The sequence below is a fragment of the Cynoglossus semilaevis genome, chromosome 9 (assembly GCF_000523025.1).
Source record: "Cynoglossus semilaevis isolate Cse_v1.0 chromosome 9, Cse_v1.0, whole genome shotgun sequence".
NCBI classification, from domain to species: Eukaryota; Metazoa; Chordata; class Actinopteri; order Pleuronectiformes; family Cynoglossidae; genus Cynoglossus; species Cynoglossus semilaevis.
The window spans coordinates 4,662,002-4,671,595 of record NC_024315.1 but is presented as its reverse complement, the minus strand read 5'-3'; the positions used below and the strand labels follow the sequence as shown (position 1 = coordinate 4,671,595).

The 9,594-nt window shown below is 45.6% G+C and overlaps 3 protein-coding genes and 1 long non-coding RNA gene across 7 annotated transcripts in view; 1 reads left to right on the top strand and 3 right to left on the bottom strand.

Moving 5' to 3' along the window:
- Window positions 1–997, top strand: part of LOC112487470 (uncharacterized) — a 2,537-nt gene extending 1,540 nt beyond the window's left edge. Inside the window, exon 3 of the long non-coding RNA XR_003050561.1 lies at window positions 162–997. This is a non-coding gene — a long non-coding RNA (uncharacterized LOC112487470). The remainder of the gene's footprint in view (window positions 1–161) is intronic.
- Window positions 1–1,313, bottom strand: part of mief2 (mitochondrial elongation factor 2) — a 5,314-nt gene extending 4,001 nt beyond the window's left edge. Inside the window, exon 1 of one of the 3 annotated variants that reach the window (XM_008316627.3) lies at window positions 1,033–1,313. The gene's annotated coding sequence lies outside the window, so the exon portion shown is untranslated. The remainder of the gene's footprint in view (window positions 1–1,032) is intronic. The other 2 variants (XM_025058519.1, XM_008316626.3) reach the window with 2 other exon arrangements.
- Window positions 1,314–1,837: 524 nt separating this feature from the next.
- On the bottom strand, window positions 1,838–5,109 carry alkbh5 (alkB homolog 5, RNA demethylase). 2 transcript variants are annotated; one of them, XM_025058520.1, is made up of 5 exons: window positions 3,816–5,109; window positions 3,648–3,728; window positions 3,346–3,468; window positions 2,832–2,936; window positions 1,838–2,701 (listed from the first exon to the last, which is right to left on the bottom strand). In XM_025058520.1, the coding sequence occupies exons 1-5, from the start codon at window positions 4,532–4,534 to the stop codon at window positions 2,677–2,679; spliced, it is 1,053 nt and encodes a 350-aa protein (XP_024914288.1). In that variant the 5' UTR covers window positions 4,535–5,109; the 3' UTR covers window positions 1,838–2,676. The 2 variants fall into 2 exon arrangements, with proteins under 2 accessions (XP_024914288.1, XP_008314847.1); XM_008316625.3 differs by having other exon boundaries at window positions 1,838–2,936; window positions 3,816–5,108.
- Window positions 5,110–5,706: 597 nt separating this feature from the next.
- The window catches only part of LOC103383505 (unconventional myosin-XV-like), a 34,554-nt gene continuing 30,666 nt past the window's right edge, over window positions 5,707–9,594 (bottom strand). The window contains 10 exon segments of the mRNA XM_025058521.1: window positions 5,707–6,030; window positions 6,144–6,284; window positions 6,651–6,784; window positions 7,078–7,211; window positions 7,491–7,624; window positions 7,699–7,859; window positions 8,754–8,850; window positions 8,931–9,008; window positions 9,259–9,353; window positions 9,441–9,571. Of these exon segments, the coding sequence (XP_024914289.1) occupies window positions 5,929–6,030; window positions 6,144–6,284; window positions 6,651–6,784; window positions 7,078–7,211; window positions 7,491–7,624; window positions 7,699–7,859; window positions 8,754–8,850; window positions 8,931–9,008; window positions 9,259–9,353; window positions 9,441–9,571 (1,207 nt within the window). The 3' untranslated portion in view covers window positions 5,707–5,928.

The window sequence follows — 9,594 nt, the reverse complement described above, 5'->3', positions numbered from 1 at the left end:
CAGGTTTAAGAGACATGATTTAGGATCTTGTTTTCTTTGGTCTGGAACAAGTTTTTTCTGGTTACCACAAAACTGAGATTTTAAAATATCCACAGTGTGTCCTCTCTCTCACCCCCCCCCCTCTCTCCCTCCCTCTCTCTCTCCCTCCCTCTCTCTCACAGAGGTACAGGAGACACGGTCTATTTCTGGAGTAAATACATGCCTGACTCATGCTGACTGGATCAAATATATAACAGCCATGTCTGGTGAGTTACATCACGACTAATGTCTGCAGCAGGTACACACTACTTCTTAGTGTGTGTGTGTGTGTGTGTGACACCAGAGCAGGGGTAAATTAAAAAAATAAATATTTCTCTGACATATTTCAGTGACACTTATCTGAACACGTTTCTTTTATTAAAGATCTCGTTTATTTTCAATCCACTTCCTGACGAGGTTTTCATCACAGACAAATTAAGATTAAAACATAAATGTAATCAATGTTTGCTGCAGTAGCTCCAACTGCAACAACTGCAGTTCAAGGCCACGTGTGAAAGTCTGGTTGAAAAAACACTGTAAACAGTCAATTCTCTACATGAATGTCAAAGTAAAAATGGACACAAAACCAACCATCTACAGCACGATGACTAGGACGGTACCCAAACCATAGTTTGAGAACCACTGATCTAGTGTTTAGTGATGCATTTATCTGTATAAATATAAAAAACATTAACGAGGAGCAACACAAGTAAAGAAAAGACAGTGACACTTTTACGTCACCAGTTTGCGATTTTTCACAAAAAAGGCTGTTATTGTGTTATGTAAGAAAGATGGCAGTCAGCCACTTCCGGTTTAGACAGAAGAGAATAGAGAATCTAATCAACTTATGATACTGTGTAGTACATGTCGTCATACTGGTCACCACTGACCGGAGAGACTGCGACTTCTAACTTGACCCAGTATTTATTAAACTGTTTATACAATTATAAGTCAAACATTACATTATAGGTGATCAAAACAGACGTGTTTTAGTTGTGCTGTTGTGTTACTTACTGTTACTTAAAGCAGCCAGAGAGAGCGACTCATTATTGTTGTTGATAGTGAAGCTACTCTGTTAGCCACATTAGCGGTCAGTGACGTAGACTCACCACTCAGGACGGAGCCACAGTCCGAGTCCGCACCATCAGCAGTATCTTTTAAAACACTCCCAGTTCAACCTTTAATGAATTAAACTACTATTAACTCGAATTAACTGCTGTCTGTTAATACAGTTCAGCTAACAACCGCTCATGGCGTCTTCTTCTTTGTAATCTTGTCTGATTCTCAAATAGAACTAGCGCCCCTAGCGGATTTTTCAAAAACGCTTGTTTTAAACATACGCATGATCCTATTTAGAAGTTAAGTTAGTAATCATCCTTTTTTGACTTTCTTTAAAGATATTTCTGGTCAAGATTTGTGTTTTCTTTATCCAAACAACTCTTTTAGGCTAATTGTTTTAAAACTTCAAAACTGTGATTTATTCTATGGCCAAATATAGCAACCTCTGCTAACAGATACCTACTATTGCCACAACTTACGTTTTATTATTTGATAATGTGTTTTGTTTTAAGTTACTATGAATATGTAACCATTAAAAAGGTTAGTTCTGTTTGACTAGAGTCTGATGGAATCAACAACAAAAAGTTCAAATACAATTTATGTCCCATAAAGTTTATGAAAGTGATACAAACCACGTGCAAAAATGGTTTAAGGTTCATTTTAAATAGACCAGGACTAGTTAGTCTCAAAATGACACATAAACCAGCGTCATCTCTGAACACGTCCGTGTCCCGTCAGTGTTAAGACAAAGAAGCCGTTGTTATTCTCTGAACATAACCTTTAATTTCAATGAGGAAAAAAAAAATCTGAGCATCGAGAGCAAACAAAACCCAAACTTTATGAAATAAAAGGATGTTTCAAAATCCATTCAAATCAAATGCAGACTGTGGATGAATGACTGAGGCCAAAGAAACAGAAGATTGTTTTCATCTCCCAAACCAACGTGTTGAACCAAGAATAAACTGGTTTAGTAGAGAACAGTAATAACACGTTAGTCCCCATGAACCAAAGGGTTTTCACTGTTTACTTTAGTTCAGGTGAGTGGCCGTATTATTACTATGAACCAACCTCCCATCATTTGGTTCCTGCACGTCTCCACACTTGTTTCACCGCAGCTCAGTCAGTTCAACTCTGTTATTCATCTAGTATTTGGACTTTTCACTCCTCAATTTGTCAGACACACAATTTTAATTAGAATTCAGATCTTTTTGTTGCATCAAGAACCAACAACCAGTGTGAACACAGCCTTGAACAGAGACAGAGGAAAAATATGAATCCCAGATTTAGGTTCAATACAAAAGAAATGAGTTTGTTCATCCAATTTCACCCACTCAAAATCTATACAAACGTATTGTACAGTATAACAAGTTAGATTACACGTCAGCTTCTTCTTTTGTACAAGTCCGTCTTAGGTTTTAAGGTCTGTACAACTTAGTTACAAAAAATACATGCCTTTTTAATCTTTGCACCAACAAAAAAAAGTTTAATTTAAAGTAAATGAATAGATTTGACAACCAGATCCAACCGCGTGACGTCGTTCCATCATCTGAGGCAGAGATGCCAGCTTCAATCTGCCAAGACTCTAAGCTACACTCGGACTCATCCGACAGTTTGGTTACAGTTCCTGCAGCAGGAAAAGAGTTCTGATTGAGGAATACTGAAAAGTGAAAGACTGTGTAGTGTGTGCTGCAGCAGATGCTCAGTGACGCCTCATTTTGACTTTGCGTCCTGAACTCTCTCTGTGTTTTTCGTACTCCTGACTGCGTTTCCAGTAGTTCTCGGAGCTGCTGCTGTGACGACGACGTCGGGACAGCGACGGATGTCTGTTCTCCTCTTTGTCCATCTCCAGGACCCTCGGCCTGGAGGAGAGTCAAAAGTGAGGTCATCATCACATCTACAGAAACATCTGTGATTGTTAAACCATTTCCTCTACATGTGACGTGTCCATCAACACCATCAACCAACCACCTGCTCCAACCGACACCAGGGTCTGCACTCAGACGTCCAGGTCCACTTTGGTCCGGCTGCTGTGACATATCTGCAGCACCAGTGGCCTGTAAAACCCCATTCATTCTGACCAAAACCCAGTCACTCTCTCCATCTTTGCCTCCTCCACAGGGGATCACTCTGAATCATCTGTGGTTGTTATTTCCAGGAGAAAGCGACCGTGACGTTCTACCAGTGAGTATTTCTTTTTACCAATATCAGAATATCTGCTGCATTTCTAGGTGTCATTGGTGTAAAGTCATGGTCTGTGGCTGTGTTTACCGATGTGCAGCATCAGGGTCAGCTCTGCGGTGAGAGCGTTTGGCTTTTAGAACAGGGCGTCTCTCTACAGGAGACGACCTCAGAGGACTGTCAGAGTCCAGACGAGGAGCATCAGGTCTGGTCCTGAGGAAGACAGACAGAGATTAAGACTCAGCACAATATGTTTGGGGGTGTACGGCTCTATAGGAGGTACGGGGTCATTTCTATGAAACAGTAATGATGACAGACACCTGATGTCACTGTGTCTGTGTTTATGTCTGTAACACATGTAACATTCACCTCCTGTACAGAAAATAACTCACTTTCGGAGGATGATGACTGCACGCCGCTGCTTAATGTCCTGGGGCCGGATGCAATGAGTGATGTCATCGGCAGCGTAACCACTGGAAAAGACACAAAAAGAGTTTTTAGTCTGGTCGACCTACTCTACGTAGAGCCCTGTCACCATGGCCGTGAGGCCGGAGCGTCACCTGAGGACGGTGACACTGCCTCTCCTCACTGGCAGGACAAACACCGGCTCAGACACACGGATGGGCTTGAACTGGAAGCGGCAGCCGAAGCACAGGGCGCTGTCACTGAAGAAGGACACGGAGACGATGGGTCGAGCAAAGATGTGCAGAGGATCCACGTGTGACACGATGCAGCCTCCGGGCTGGTAGTCATTGATGACAGCACTGTTGACAAAGCCTTCTGGGATCACGCCTTCAGACACCAGCCTCTTGATGACCAACTCGTCCACCCAGCCTGGGATCTCATCCACCTCTCCCTTGCGGTAGAGTCTCTCCTGTCCTGGGCCACGTTTCTCCAGCTGTGACCCGTACGTGTAGCCTTCCCCGAAGAAGTACTTGTTCCGCAGCGGCGCCCTGTCCACCGTGTGCTCCCGGTAAAGCCCGGCCTCCGCCTTGGCCACCACTTCGTCGATCTTCTCCTCGATCAGGGCACAGTCCTCCGCCGTGAAGAGACCTTTCTGCAGGATGCTGCTCTCCACTCGGCGGGCCTCCTGCTCCCGGAGCTCCGTGCTGTCATCGCTGTGTTCGCACTCGTCTCCGTCGGACTCACGATTCTTTCGTTTTCTACTTTTCTCGCTGCCGTTGCTCGTTTCGTGCGCGTGTTTGTTCTTGTACTCGTCCCTGTGTGGAGTCATTGATTTGAGCTTTTCCCTCAGGTCAGAGTATCCACTGGCTGCCATGTCAGCCGGAACTGAAGAGACAGGTTTATGGTTCCAAGTGTTCCCGGAGCGGACCGACAGAGCACGGATCAGGGCTGCATTTTAACAGCCGCTTAACGGACCGGTTAATGCGAACGGACACCGAGGAACGATGATGGACACAGGTCGTTCAGGAGGCCATAAGCTCGGCTTCACCACAGTATCAGAGGATATAAACAGACGAACGGAGACAATTTGATCTAAAACCCGACAATTGGCTATTTGAATAATTCGAGTTAATGTATTGAAACAAAATGACAATAACGGCAGGATTTACTTAACGCTGTGGTGACGCGACAACGATGAGGCTAACGGAAACTAGCCCTGGTGCTAGTTAGCCACGCTAGCCAGGTTGGGGCTTTTTGTCGCCGCCTGGAATAAACCATAAAGTCTGCAGCAACATTTCTGATGTTTCAGCCAAACTCAGGAACCTCAAAGCGACGCAGATGTTTCTGTTTGACTGCGAAACGTCCCTCAAAAGCACGTTATCGCTCGCAGTAATTGTCAGGCTACTTCGTTTACACCATCACTGGTCGTCACTAAAATAAACTCGTGTAACCTGCCAAAAGTCTGCGCAAGCGCAGATGTGATCTACCATTTGGGGCGTGGCCAAGAATGTCCTGGAGGACACGGACTCCTATTTTGGTGGTCTTGTGAGGACATCTGTGTTGAGCTAAATTTGTCACATTTATATCACGTTTATGTCGTAAATGTTTACGTCTGTTTTTGTGGAGTTTGTTAAACTAGTGACGTGGAGCCGGTGAGTGTCGTCACCAGTAATGACGTGGTCAGAGAACAGACACCGGTTCACAGTCGATCATTTTTCTTCTTTTTCTAGTTTTTACAACATCGATGCATTCGATCAGAAAAAACAAACAGTTTAAAGATCGTCACCAGGTCCTTAACTAACACTTAACTTGACTTAAAGTCACATTGATGCTTTTATACAGAAAGTCAAACACAGGCGCCCCCAGTGGAGAAGATGAGTGACTGCAGCAGAGAGCACATTTGTTTAAAATGTTCTTTAATAAAAATATAGTTAAACCATAAACATGAACATTGGACGATGTTACACAAGTCACACTCTTCAAGTCAAAAGAAGTGATATAAAAAGTAAAAAAAAAGAATATAAAACAAATGATTTACAAAGGCACAGACTTTAATAACAAAATACCCATTAACTTTTTATATAAAAAATATATATAAGTTAGTGTAATAATTCATCCTTAAAAAACTGTCAGAACTGAACTTGTTCCACTCTTTTAAATATTGTGGACCTAAAATAAATAATTTGCATTAGTGAGAGTTTCACACAATAAACACCTGGAGGTAAAGAGAGGTAGTGTTTTCAACAGGTCAGTGTCAAAGGTCAACAGTTATAACATGGTGATTTCACTGGGTGGTAGAGTCAGTCTCTTCTCACGCACCAGCATCATGTTCTCCACCTGCATGGCAATAACACGGCACAGCTCCAGACCCTGGGAACAGACAGCGACATCAGTCACCGAGTCACCGCACACACTCACACACACACATCTGTGTGTGTGTGAGTGTGTGTGTGTGTGTGTGTGTGTTGTTCTGGGGGTACCACCTGCTCCAGCTGTAACTGAATGACCCGTTGTGTGTTCATGTCGCCCAAGGTGAGATCTACGTATGGGTAACTGGTCCCAGCGTTGGGCCTCTGGGTGCGGCTGGACTGAACCTCCGAGAGGGGAACCACCACCATCACCTCCTGCAGCAGCATCAGCAGCAGCATCATCAGCAGCATCATCATCATCATCAGCAGCAGTAACAGCATCATCATCAGCAGCATCAGCAGCAGCATCAGCAGCAGCATCAGCAGCAGCATCAGCAGCAGCATCAGCAGCAGCATCAGCAGCAGCATCAGCAGCAGCATCAGCAGCAGCATCAGCAGCAGCATCAGCAGCAGTAACAGCACCGCCAGCATCAGCAGCCGCAGCATCAGCAGCAGCATCATCAGCAGCAGCAGTAACAGTGAGTAAACACAAACACAAACCTCTGGCCTCAGTGTTTCTCCACTAATGACTGTTTGAGTTTCAGTGTTGATCGTGTGTACGGCGTGTGCGTGTCTCCTTACGTGTGTGTTTTTGTGCAGGAAGTGAAGGCCGTGCTGATTGACAGCGATGATACAGGGAGCGTAGAAGGTGGTGGAGCTGCTGCTGTGGATGTAGAAGAAGGAGGAGCCAAACATGGGGAAGGCACTGACCAGACCTGCAGGTAACGGATCAAACTGACATTCACTGCACAGGAATATTGGTGATATAAATTCACACGTTCTTATTTACGAATAATTACTATTGTTTTTAAACCCAAAAGCAAAAAGAAAGAGCTCATAATAATTTGTGGTTGGCAGCAGTAATTCAGGGTAACTAACTGACTGACGGGTTAGTTGAGTCTAGTTAACTCAGCACCAGGTTCCCCTCAGAACTCTGTCTGAATCTCCTGCTGTGACAGTGTTACTAAAGATATCTAGAACTTTCCTGCAGAGGAAATGCAGCTCTTACCCAGGAACTGGGCCCTGGCCTGGTGTGGATTCAGGGTCTGGACTTGTTGCATGTGCTGCGTTACCATGGTAACCCACTGCTGTGGAGCCTGCTTCTTGAACAGCGGCGTGGCGATGTACTCTGATAATTCATGTCTGGAGCGGAGGGAGAGAGAGTGTTGTCAGAGAAACAGTCGCTCAGTGGGTTCTGAACTGAGCGGTTCTGTGTGTGTGGGTCGGACTGAGCTGAACCACAAACAACGACGTAGTTTCAAAGGTTAGAAAAGTGGAAAAAAACGTCTTTGTCAGATCAAAAACATGAGAAATATTTTAATGATTAAAGTTATGGATGAACTGGCTGTGTGTGTGTGTGTGTGTGTGTGTGCGTGGAGCAGCAGCAGCAGCCTGGCTGCCTGGTTCTGTTCTGGTTCTTACATGCTGGGGATGAAGACGTTGTCCTTGGCTCGGTGCTGCAGAGCAGCCAGTTTGGAGATCTGGTGGAACTGTTGTTCACTCACTTTTCCATGAGGCAGAACATTGAGGAGACCTTTACGGTAGTCAGGCAGGATCTACAAACACAAGTTTGTTAACACACACACACACACACACACACACACACACGTGGTTAGAAAGGCTGCCGTACCTGGTTATAATGCATTGCGACGCAAAGTTCGTTGTCAAACTTGAGCGTCTGCGTCCAGACGACACGTCTGCACCAAAAACTGTAGTTGGTGTCGACCAGCTCTGCCTCGGTCGCCACGTCCAGGATGTACTCCTGTTTGTTAAGAGGCTGCACGTTCTGACCTGACACACACACACACACACACACACACCAGAGGGGGTTGAAACAGTTTGTTTGTAAAATGAATTGACTTGAAAAACAACAACAGTCCGACGTCAGTCGTCAGACCTAAAACCCCGACCGACCAACGAGGCTGAAGACCAAACAGTCAGACTGATATTTGAGGACGTGCTGTGGGAGCAGCTGTTAGCTGTTAGCTGTTAGCATGTGGACGTGTTTGATGCTAAAGGAGGACAAAGCAGAAGGACGTTCACTGGCTGACGCCTTCAAGGACCAACGTTTCTGCAGGAACTTCCAGCTCTACGACTTCAACAAAGGAAACTGGAGTAAACTCAGCTTATTATAGACCAGTGGGACGGGGTCAGCTGGGGGTCAGCTGGGGGTCAGCTGGGGGTCGACCAGGGTTTATATGTTAACATTTGAACCCTAACCCATTGGCTGATTCCACATTTGCCGTCACAGCAGTTCTGTTTTCTGTTTTTTAACGGAGCTAAAAGTCGATCCATTTTTGTTTCAATGCTGTTTTATTTGTTTGAAAAATCAAACAAATAATTGTGTTGTTTTTTTTTTCTTTAATTCACCGTTGATCAGAGCTGAACGACTGCTGCGTCGGCAGTTTCCTCCTCCAACTTCAACCATTTCATTAAAAATAACCCAGAATCAATCAAAGATAATGAATAGGTCAACACAGTGTGACCACTCTGTGACCACTGAGTTCTGGTTTGGATCTGGACCAATAACAACCTGACTCTCCTGGAGTTTCTCCATGACGACCAGACACACACTCAGAGAAGAGTGACCAGAAACCAGAGATGATGTGATCTGGGAGTGGATCTGCTTCACTGGCCACGGAGGAGAGATCAGGTGTGTGTGTGTGTGTGTGTGTGTGCGCTGACCTCTGTTGGTGACCACAAATATGGCGTACTCCTCTATGGCTTCTAGTCGATGTAGACCCATCTCGTAGCACAGCTCCTCGATCACCTCCAGGGCGACCTGGAGAAGACACGTTAGCATCCATGTTTAAAACCATCCAGCCAATCACAGACCGTCACAGACTGTAACTGAACACCTACAGAACATGTTTTGATCTTCACGTGGCGTTCGATTCCTCCGGGAAAGAGAACGAGTTGACGCTTTGAGCTCCGTCCCGCCTGATGAGGAACAAGTACAAAGTCATTCATTTACAAAGCGTCAAGACTGTCCACACGACTGACAACTAGGCTACGTCACGTCTTTGTCCATGAGATTAAAACAGAACTTTCAGGACCCCATTACAGCACCTACAGGGACCCTGCAGGGGCTGCCAACCCCAGTCTGAGACCCCACACTGTGATGAACAGCAACGTGTAACACCAGTGGGCTTTTATTTTGAAAGCGTGTCAACAGCACCAGGGCACTGACCATCATAGCCTTCAGCTCCATGCTGTTGGGTGGGATGATGCGGCCGCCATGTTGGAAAGTCTTCTTCAGGTTCAGCTCACAGGCCTTGGCTATGCCTGACACGTTCAGAGGGGTTAGTTACAGCAGCTGGTCTGGACCAGTCTCACCCTGGTACTCACCCTGGTACTCACCCTGGTACTCACCCTGGTACTGTGCTCCTGCGCTGCGAGAGGCCTGCTGCAGGAACTTCAGGAGGAACGGCTTCAGGACCTCAGAGCAGCGGTGGAAGGCAGTGAGGATGTAGAGCAGCCGCCAGCCTCTCTGGCAGCTGTCGCTGTGGGACAGAGACAGACAGAG

Coding starts and splice junctions, on each gene's coding strand:
- alkbh5 (XM_008316625.3), bottom strand. CDS start 4,534: ATGGCAGCCAGTGGATACTCTGACCTGAGGGAAAAGCTCAAATCAATG. Junction 3,729..3,815: donor GGCAGTGTCACCGTCCTCAG/GTGACGCTCCGG, acceptor TGTCTTTTCCAG/TGGTTACGCTGCCGATGACA. Junction 3,469..3,647: donor GCAGTCATCATCCTCCGAAA/GTGAGTTATTTT, acceptor TGTCTTCCTCAG/GACCAGACCTGATGCTCCTC.